At 48.5% G+C, this 10317-nt stretch overlaps 1 protein-coding gene across 3 annotated transcripts; it reads right to left on the reverse strand.

Annotated features, from left to right (window-relative positions):
• Positions 1 to 219: 219 nt before the first annotated feature.
• On the reverse strand, positions 220 to 9836 carry LOC1273879 (monocarboxylate transporter 3). Of its 3 annotated transcripts, none has more exons than XM_312909.6 (6): positions 9657 to 9836; positions 8431 to 8699; positions 2652 to 4257; positions 2406 to 2585; positions 2202 to 2327; positions 220 to 2115 (listed from the first exon to the last, which is right to left on the reverse strand). In XM_312909.6, the coding sequence occupies exons 3-6, from the start codon at positions 4255 to 4257 to the stop codon at positions 1964 to 1966; spliced, it is 2064 nt and encodes a 687-aa protein (XP_312909.4). In that variant the 5' UTR covers positions 8431 to 8699; positions 9657 to 9836; the 3' UTR covers positions 220 to 1963. The 3 variants fall into 3 exon arrangements, with proteins under 3 accessions (XP_312909.4, XP_061519621.1, XP_061519622.1); XM_061663637.1 differs by having other exon boundaries at positions 9626 to 9836; XM_061663638.1 differs by lacking the exon at positions 8431 to 8699 and having other exon boundaries at positions 9657 to 9830.
• Between the last annotated feature and the right edge of the window lie 481 nt (positions 9837 to 10317).

The raw sequence follows: 10317 nt of genomic DNA on the forward strand, positions 1-10317 counted from the left end.
CCGTTACATTCTGTGGAGCGTTAATCGACGAACAGAAAGTAGATTTTGAAACTCCCGATGTCTCATTAATATGGCGCAATCCGAACGAAATGGTTACGGTCGTGGCGGAAATCGTTTTGATAACGGGAACGTGGTTGCATCATTAGTTTCGTTGGTTCATTTCGTCACAGGGTTCTTTCATTTCGTAGACGGAAAAGGCTTACACAGAAGGCAGGAACGTAAAATGTACAAATTCCAGACAATTCTTATTTATTTCAATCTTAACGGTACGCGTTGTCTTGCTTAAAAGCTACAGCTATGTGTGTGGTGGTTGGATGCAAGAATGGATGTTACTGATGTTGGCTTTAATAATCTTCCTAGACTTCGCGGGGCGGGAAAAGCTAACAGTCGTCCCCGCTGCACACCGTACAGGAGGAGGCGACTGTATCTTATAGAAATTGGAAACGTAAGAACGGTGCTGATGTGTTTTGTTGGGGGGCTTCGGATCGCACACGATCGAACCCCACCCCGTCCGTCCGTGTGATGTCTGCGGATTATATCAACAACATATTATAAAGATAGCTCATATGTATATGCTGATATCACAGATAATTTATTCACGTATTGGGGTGCTATTGACTTCCAACTTGCTGTTGGGGGATTGGCTTGGCTTTGCTGTACACGTGTGTACGCACATACACACACCCTGGCTTTCACGGTCGGAAGACGGAGAAGGGCAGACACTTTATTGCACAGGGAATTCCGAAACACAAGAAGGAGGTGTGAAGAAGTCCGTTAATGAGGAGTGTAAAATTACAAATCTAAATAATAATTAATGGGTTCCGTTTTCTCTAGACGGCGTCTGCAGTGAAACAGCATCTCGGCATCGGGGTTTGACAGTGATTTTCAGTTGTATGGCAAAGGTAGGAACTACGGCTGCTATTTGTCTAACGTTTTCTTTTTGCTCTATTGTAGTGTGACACCGTATGGTTTAATTTTTGCTTGTGTGTTTGTGTGTGTATTCTAGCACTTTTAGGACCGGTTGCTGGAGCCAATTTGTTTGTGTTTGTTCCTATTGTATGTGTGTTTAGCAAATGGTTTTAGTGAACTTTTTAACACCCTCTCGCTCTCTCTGTCTCTCTCTGTATTTGCGGTCACACTTAATGCTGACCGTTGTTCAGTCTCCGTAAACGTACAAAATTGTGGAACAGCATTTAATTTCTATAACAAAAAGCGTTACATCCATAAAGGCCTGTGTATGTGTGAATTTTGCAATGGAAAATGGCTTATGATTTGACTTAACTGTAAAAAATAGCCTTAAATATGCAAACAAAAGCGAATTGGATCGTTGTGTTCGTAGCTGTTAATGTTATCATGTTTAAAAACCTTAAAAATGACAAGTAAATGGGGATGAATGTTGGCTCAACACAGTACACTCGTTAACTCGTTAACTAAAGCTATTACTATCGTTAAGCTTATTTGCTTGGAAGCACGTACGGTATTGCAAATTTAGTTCCTGCTTATTCCACTAGCTGGCGTTTGATGATGTGTTCTAGCGTAAGCTTTAAGCTCCTGTGCGGAAACGATCCTTTCCATCGTTCGCAACATCGCTTTAGAACCGCACCGGGTGTAAGCAAATGATCATCGGCAACTTCCGGGCCCAGATTTAGCAATATGCTATTGGATGAGCAAATCATTCAAACACTACCTTACAACTACTACTACTAGCTTACTTAATTCAGTTGCTTCCGACCCGGGGTGGCCATGATTGTTGACTGTGTCAACAGTAATAGCCGTATGTGAGAGCCTATCAATGATAAATAGCACCGAATTGCGTTCCTTACAGAGCCCTACCATCGGTAGTATTGTCGCATGATGACATGGCGATATCTTGCTTCCTCGATATCGTGCATTAAACCAACACCGGCTCCTTCATTAAAACCCTCCGGCTCGGAAGTGTTCACTGCCCAGTTGCCAGCAGTGTTTACACCTTCTGTGAGTCTTTTTTAGCAGCGCGTTGCTTTTCCCATCGATTGACAAAGGCTAGCGGGTAGCAGAGAACGGCCGAGAGCGTAATTAGTGCACCGGAAATGTAGAACGACGCGTCATAGGTACCGGTCAGCTCGGTAAAGTATCCTGCAAGAGGGAGTATAGAGAGCATCGTGTGTAGTGGCGAGAACGTATCATAGGATCCGTGTGTGCACTGAAGGGCCAATACTAACCAGCAATCGGTGCACCAAGGAAAGCGGCGATACCCTGGAACAGGCACAGTATACCGAAGGCGTTGGTCAGTTTTTCTAGTCCCATCAGGTCGACGACCAGAATTGAACGGAGTGCCGAGAAGCATGCTGCAAGATAGGAAGTGTAGTGTAGGTAATGTTAGTTCGTTAGTTGAGGAAGTTCAATGCTGGGATATCATTACGTACCGATGGCAAGTCCGAAAATGGCTGCATACGTAAACTGATAGACCTCGGTAATATACATGCCACTCATCATGGTCGCTATTCCTCCGAGCGTGATCGCTACGTTGTTCAAGTGCAGTGCGTTAATGTTCTTGAACGACGTCAACACTCCACAAACCACCCTAGCAATCGTGTTGGAAATGCCTGTTCAATGAAAGCGGGCCATTAATGTCTGGAAAGGATGCTAACATGAAGACGTCCAATACTCACCAATAGCCGATACAATGAACGTCGACACTTCATCCGCCATACCACCGGCCACCGCCCGTTGCTTGACGTACAGGAACGGCACGAAGAAGCCCATCATCGTGAGGAAACCGCTGAACGCTAGCATCATGAACGAGATGGACTTCAGCAGCGACATGTCCAGCATAGTGACCAGCGTGCGGCGGACCGCCTCCGGGCACACCATGCACTGTTCCGTCTCCGTCTCCTCCACGTCAGCCTGGGTAGGCAACCGGGTGACGGACATGTGGTAACCGAGCGATGTCTGCGACTTGTACTGGGGAATGCGTGCCAGCGATCCGGTGAAGAAGATATCGTCACGATACATTGGACGTGCGCCATCGTTCAGGGTGCGCCTAGAGCCGTGTCTTGAGCTGGCCGGTTCGTTGGGCCGTCTGCCCGACACGGTGTGTCGGCGACCGGCCGCCGTCGTAATGGTGACAGACTGTTGCTCTGGCGCGGCCAGCAGCGTGCCATTCTCCGTCTCCTCCTCGTCCGCCTCACCGACCGGATTGAGCTCGTGGTGTGCCGTCGGGTAGCCGTGCGCATGGATCGTATCGTCCGGAGTCATCTGCCCGGCGAGCCGCTTCTGGATCTTTTCCAGCTTCTTCGTAGTGCTCTGAAGGTTGTGGCTCACCAGCTGGCCCGAGGTGTGCGACGGACGACGATCGAGGTTGTGCCCACTGCCCTGGCGGAAGATCTCGGCCGCCGTCGGGTACTGGTAGTTCGGGTTCGCTCCCATCCACGTGTTGTGCGAGCTGTTCGGCATCGAGTACGCGTACCGGCCCTCGGGCAGCGGGCGCGTGTAGACGACCGGCAGGCCCTCGCCCAGCAGAATGCCCTTGTCGGCCGGTGTGTCTGCCGCCTTGGTGGCCGTCACCTCGGTCGGTTGGATCGGGCGGAAGATGGCACCGCAAGCAATGCACAGCAGTATGATGGCGGCCTGCGCTACCAGCGCACTGCGCCAGCCGAGCGACTCGATCAGCATCGCGTTGACGGGCGAGAAGATGAACGTACCGACGCCCGAACCGCACAGCGCAATGCCCGTCGCCACGGCACGCCACTTCTCGAAGTAGTACCCGACGGTAATGACCGACGGGACGTAGATGAAGCAAAAGCCCACCCCGCCAATGAAACCGAACGTCACGTACAGGAACACGATGCTCGTCGCGTACTGGGAAACGAAGAAGCCGACGGCGGCCACCACCGAACCGATGATGGTGACGATCCGGAATCCCCAACGGTTAGCAAGCGCACTGACGAACGGACCGGTCAGCAGGTAGAACCCGCTCAGCAGCGAGCTGACCAGTGCCACTTCGGCCTCGCTTACGCCAAACTCGTCGCGGATTGGGCCCAGGAAGCTGCCGACGTTCATCACAATACCGTCGACGATCACGTTGCAGAAGAAGGATGCAACCATCACCAGCCAGCCCCAGCCACCGTCCGGCGGTACGATCAGCGTCGTGGTGGGTGGATCCTCCTTTGCTTTCTCCGTGTCGCCGTTACCGTTACCGTTGGCGAGCAGCTTGCCCGTGGCGCCATTCTCCGCCTCCGGTTTGGTCGTCAGCTCGATCGAGTTCTGGGGCGGCATCTGTAGAGAGGGAAGAAAGTAGGGCACAATCAGTAGGGAATAGTAATTAATTAGCATGTTTCATCGTTTGTTTCATTTAAAACTTGTGTAAAACGATGAAACTGTGTAAAAATCATTTTTAGTACAATTTTAGTACAAGTCAGTGTTTCTCAAATCAAAATACCATTTATAGTTAGCCGAATGTGACAGAATCGCCGTATGACATCTTGTTATGCTTTTCAATCAATTTTGTAGTGATTTCACTCCCTCCTAAAAACCTATCCAGCCCCTTATCTCGCCAGATGTATTAGATGAATCATATCAGATCGGTTTCAAAACTTAGAGCCCAAACGTCACGTGTGCAAAAACCCAACCAACCATCGAACATCCACTTCCTCGAAGTTTGGTTGCTCGTTCATGACTAATCGAAACCTGCTGGCACCGGTGGGGTGGGTTTGTCCGCCCTATTGCGTTCCAGTCCTCTTAAATCACCCCCCAAAACTCGTGATCGTTCGGTTAGCCCACACAATTCCGGTGCGCCATAAATTCGACCGTTTCACGTGACGGTGTTATTTCGCGTGAGACAAACAACATTGATTGGTATCTGAAGATGGGGTTGCTTTTACGTAGTCCGTGCGATATAACCCATACACGGACCGTGCAAGCGCGCAGAGTATTGAAGTACCAGGAAAGGCTGGAACGTAACCCACCAACCAGGCCATCGACTGTTCGTGTGCATGTGTGTGTGTGTGTTCAATCGTTCAAATTCGGTAACGTTTCGGCAAACACGTTTTTGGTCATCCCCTTTCCCCCAGCGCCAAACCGTAGAAGGTGGTACACAGCATGGCTGTACGTACATTTTTTTTATCTTATCGTCCAATGCGGCGCTGCTCTAGCCAAAGAAACGCACATGCTACATGCGGTAGCCATGTCTGGGGAAGGCGCGAGGATAGGATGAAGGGTGGAAGTTCCTTAATATATATAATTTTAAAGATAAAAAAACCTCGAACCCCACCTGCCCGGTGTTCGGCGAAGGGGTTGCAGCACTGTGAACTTTATTTGCCCCGGTGTGTAGCAGAGCGGTCGTGGCGCGCTAGCAGTGGCGGTTTTGCGCCGTTAAATGGCGTCACACGGAAGTCGTGCGTATCCGATATGCCAAGCGGCTACCGGTATCGTTTTGTCCTCTGTTTCGGTGGAAGACGCCACCAATGAGTAGCCATCTAAGACGAAGAAGTTGGATCTTGAGATGATCTTCCACGTGACTGTTGGGCGATCATCAAACATTCTGCTAATGAATGCCATTTAGGAGCCGCTGAGAGAAGAATGGCAATGGTGAATTTTGAAATGCGCGAATAATGGTTGGTATTGGATGGTCAAAGATGGATGAATATGCAAATCCAGCCGCAACCAGACTGTTCAGTTTTTTTTTGATCAACCGAGTCGACAGATGCATTGCAGGTCGCCCGCTGGGGGCTTTCCTTGCGACCATGAAGATCTTGTTGCTCTTGAGGCAACGATCGTAGCAAAATTTCCAAAGAAATAAGGTCGAAGCTGCAACTTTCAACCACTGCAAAGCAATTCGTCATCGTACCAAAAAGAATATATACAACTTTTTACACTGTCGGTGTACGCTTTTGAAGGTAGCAAACAATGAAATGAAAGAGTTACAAGAGTTGCAGCACTTAAAAAAATGGCGCTCGGCTGACTCCGCAGCCGGACATTCGGGTTTGCCAAATATGGTTAGCACATGTTCAGTTTTTGGTCCACGCCTTTTTCCTTAAAAAAGCAGACAAACACGTACATGCCGTGACGGTCTGCCGTTCGGCAGACGTTGTGTGGGTGCGATCGTTGAGGCCAGCAAAGCAGAAACTGTGGAAGGAACGAACTGTACAGGTTCGACGTTCTGGGTCGATAGATTCGCGCGTAGCAAAGATTTTGGTTGCCCCTCGCGAGAAGAACACGATCGTATGGTGCACACCCACGAGAAGCTTACCGGTCGAAAAAGCACCAAACAAGCACCAGTAAACACCGCCCCAAGGGACCATGAACAGTTTGGGGAGCGTACCGTTTTCACCGTGCCATTAGCAGCACAGTTTGATACGATTTTTTAACGAACCTTCCGGTCGCTTTTAATTCGACACGATCACTAACGATCAACCGTGGGCAGCCAAGTATGGCGCAGTGCCAGGGTGGTGGCAATGTGGGTAACGAGGCTTGTTTTGGCTGGCGTTGGTGAAGTGGAACCGAGAGGGATGGAGCAGTACGAGAAAGCACAGTGGCACAGTGTTTGCCACTAACCAAGCCCTTTTCCCAAAAATGCTGCAAACATGCAATGCACGTAAGCGCCGAAGTAAAGCAGCGTTCGATCGACGCTGGATGACGATCGTTCGTGGACCGAACCAACACCATCCAGCAAACGGTTACCGAACGATTGTGCGAATTACACACGTTTGGAGCAGTGGAGGACTTGTTCGACCACTTTTCCACCACGCCGCGCAACAAACCTCTTCAGACGGTTGTTATTTCGTGCGGCATAGACGGCCGTCTCAAAGTCAAGGTCATACCTTTGGGGGCCATGCACGGGCGCCGTATGTACAACATAAGAAAGCTTTGCAGCAGGCGGAATGTGGTTGTACTACACCGTACATAGTAGCGATGGAGCTCGGCTAGGCGCAGTGTAGGTCATCGGCACTCCGCACTCCGGCCGATCGCACGAGGAATTAGACGAGAAGGATAAGATCGGCACAACCGATTGTGCCGAGTTTAGCAACGGAACCGGTCCCAGAAGGCTGCTAGTCCGACGAAGTTATTAATGAGGAACGCTTAACCAGCGGACGCATCTCAGCGATTGCTGGCGTGCTGAAAAGTGGAGCGTGGAGCGACGAACCCCGATGGGGGACCTGTTTGGGGTTAAAGTAGGGAAGTGGTAAACCCACCCCACGAGGATCGACGTTTTCTAATCCATTCAGTCGGGACTATGCGAAGGATTGCAGGTGAGCTTTCTGGAATGTGTCAGACGAAGATTAATCATCAAAGTACAAACATCAATTTCCAAGCGTTAGCGTTGTACTAAATGTAGCAAAATTTCGATCACGCTCATGATTACTGCAGCCAAAAAGAAGGGGGAATGCGGGATATGCGTGCAGGGCCAAACACATCATTATCTGGGACCGTTTTTTTAAACATCATTTCATGCCGTTAATCCGTAGCGCTTATCTTCCCAATATATATATCGATGCCGAGACGGAAAACGTGCCTGGTAGCACTACCGCTCGCACTGGTCGGTGGCCTCCTGACCCCTGGTGTGATACGGGCAGCACAGATGTAATCGCCAGCACCCCCCCAGTGAAGGGAAAGTGAACTTCACGGTCTAGGTCTCGCGTGTGCCGGGGGAAGGCGCCAGCCACTCGGTGTCCCAGAAGGCCAGCCGAAGGTGTAGTGTGTGCTGCACGCGAGGGAACTATTATTCAAGACCGTTTCGCCAATTGTGGCGCGGGTGGCGATTTTCCGCCGCTTCTACCTCTCGTCGATCAAGAAAGAGAAGCATCGTGGGAGCCGGAGCAGTTCGTACAGCGGTCATCCCAATTGTAAAAAGCTCGTCTATGATTTCAACCCCTTAGCTGGCACGAACTGGGTAAGGCAGCGTGCAGTTCGCATGTTCAAAGATTTAACTAGAATATGACAAAACCCGTTCAAAAACGTTCCAAAATGTCTTAGACGGTTTCCAAGTACACGGCACTTTGAACAGCTGCTTACGCTCTACAAATTTTGAGCGTTTTGCGTCATCCAATGTGTCTTCGTTGTTCTTTTCTCTCTTTGCTTTTGTGGCAAACAAGAACGCGAGCTCAAACAGAACCAGATGACACTTTTTGGATGATAAAGTGCGCCCAAGTTGGGTTATGCTACAACCAATGTACCGCTCACAATGCGCCCCATTGTACACAGTGACTAGTGACTGTTTGATTCACAATTTTGAGGTTTTTTTTTTGTACATTAAAACTCTGCTCTCTGTTTCATGGTTGTGCAAAGATCCATGTCTAGACACAGCACAACGCGTCTTCAATTAGGCACGAGATCGATCGAACGCACGTGGTTCGCACAAATCGTGCACTATGCGCGCGCCGTTGGTCCAACTTGTAAAATCTACACCCCCCTTTTTCGTCGAACAACAACATATGGCATCCCGAAACTTACCACGCTGCTGTATCAGCGGAATCCAGCGCCAGGTCGTCGCGCAGTTCGTACGCGAAGAGTGTGTGGCGCGTACGCGCGTTTTTGTTTTTCGGTATCGTTTCTTTTCGTCGTATTGATCGGACTCGCCGAAGTCGTCGAACTTTCTGGAGGTTGAACTTTCGCTTTAATAAAAAAATCGACACTGTCACCAGAAACCGAAAAGGTGATTGCGTAGGCTTTCCGATCAATCGACGCGGCACTGTAATTAGCGCGGATCGGTGGTCAGATCACTGTGGGATAGGAAAATACGTACAACGTTGAAATACATTCAAGTGCTGAAGATCGTTGAAGTTGTTTTTTAGAACCAAACTAAAGAAACAATTCCTAAAAAAATAGTCACTAACGATCGTTGTCTAAACTATCAACATTACTGGTTGGCTCGTTAGCGCCAGCCAGTTTTTGTTCAAGCGGAAGTTGATGTACTGTTAACCTCCTCAAAACACGTTCTGAGCCGAGGTTTCTACGCTCGATTTTGTTTTCGACATGTTTACGCTGCACGAATCGTGGTGACGATTTATGTGCTCCGTACTACACTGATGACACCAACACTAGTACCTTTTTTAAATAAATTAATTTTATACACGCGGCCAAATGGTATAAATTGAACATTTTAAACAAACTAAAAAAGAACGGTAAACCAAATATTTGTTTGGGTAACATATCATAACTCATCCTAAAACGCACTGCACTGGTGTTCTCCCTTTCTTTTGACAAAAAAGATTGATTCGTTTAACTGATAAGCCCTCGGCCCCAAACCGGAAGACCACGAAACGCGCCGTTCAAGTACGATAAGTTGAAAGTAAATTTGTTCTTTTTAAATTTTAAATTTATACACAACCAAAACCAGACATTTGAGAAAGAGAGAGAGAGAGAGAGAGCCCGCCCAAAACCACTTCCACTTCATCACATCCAACCGCGCCCCGAACGTTCGGAATTTTAATGTTCGTTCACTCTCTTTTTGCCCCAAAATAAAAGGGGCTCACACGATCACGCACACGAGGCACAGAATACTGTTTTTAATGTTGCCACAGGGGCTCGCGTGGTGGATGAAACTCATTCACACTGTGTAAAACAACTCTCGCTTTGATGTTCATTGGCACACTACTTAATGGTTTATTTTTGTATTAAATTTTGGAAAAAAAACAATAACACGCACAGAAACAAGAGCACTATAAACATATTATTACCGCTGGGTGACTGTGAAACCGCGTGATCACGATCGCGACGTGCCGACGACCCAAAACTACCGAAAGCTCTGAAACAATTGCGTGACGCGCGCGCGCGTGGCAAAAGCGGCGCTAAAAGACGTGTGTTGCCTCGCTGGCGGCCAAAACCGAAGTGTGGGCTCGGCGTGATCGGCCAGTTCTAAACTGCCACAGATTAACTGAATTCCACGGACATTCGTTCGGGGTGCGAGAGCATACGTACCCACACACACACATGCACGCCAGCGCAGAAGTCGTTGTTGATTGGGTGCCGTTGCGGTTGAGCATATCCATCCACCACCGTGTGGTTTGATAGTAAGCGTGTTGCTCCGATGGGGAGGCTTCTTGCGAATGTGCGATATGTATGTTTAATTAATGTGCAATTTTACATGCTGTTTTCGTTTTCGTTTCTACGGATTTTCTTCTTCTTCTTCTTCTTCTTCTTCGTCTTCTTCTTCTGTGGTTTAGCGATGATTACGATCTGTGTTTATTTGAGAGTCGGTTTTTCTTTTTCTGTTGTTGCTGATCTTTTTTGTTGTGCATCTTTGGAACGGTTGGAGGAAGGGAATACATTGAACAGTAACACATTTGTATTGAATTTATAAAATATTGATTCACTCGTTAAAGATTCGTTCAAACTCTT

The sequence above is a fragment of the Anopheles gambiae genome, chromosome 2, assembly GCF_943734735.2.
Source record: "Anopheles gambiae chromosome 2, idAnoGambNW_F1_1, whole genome shotgun sequence".
Lineage (NCBI taxonomy): Eukaryota > Metazoa > Arthropoda > Insecta > Diptera > Culicidae > Anopheles > Anopheles gambiae.

Coding starts and splice junctions, on each gene's coding strand:
- LOC1273879 (XM_312909.6), bottom strand. CDS start 4,257: ATGCCGCCCCAGAACTCGATCGAGCTGACGACCAAACCGGAGGCGGAG. Junction 2,328..2,405: donor CATTTTCGGACTTGCCATCG/GTACGTAATGAT, acceptor CCTATCTTGCAG/CATGCTTCTCGGCACTCCGT. Junction 2,116..2,201: donor CCTTGGTGCACCGATTGCTG/GTTAGTATTGGC, acceptor TCCCTCTTGCAG/GATACTTTACCGAGCTGACC.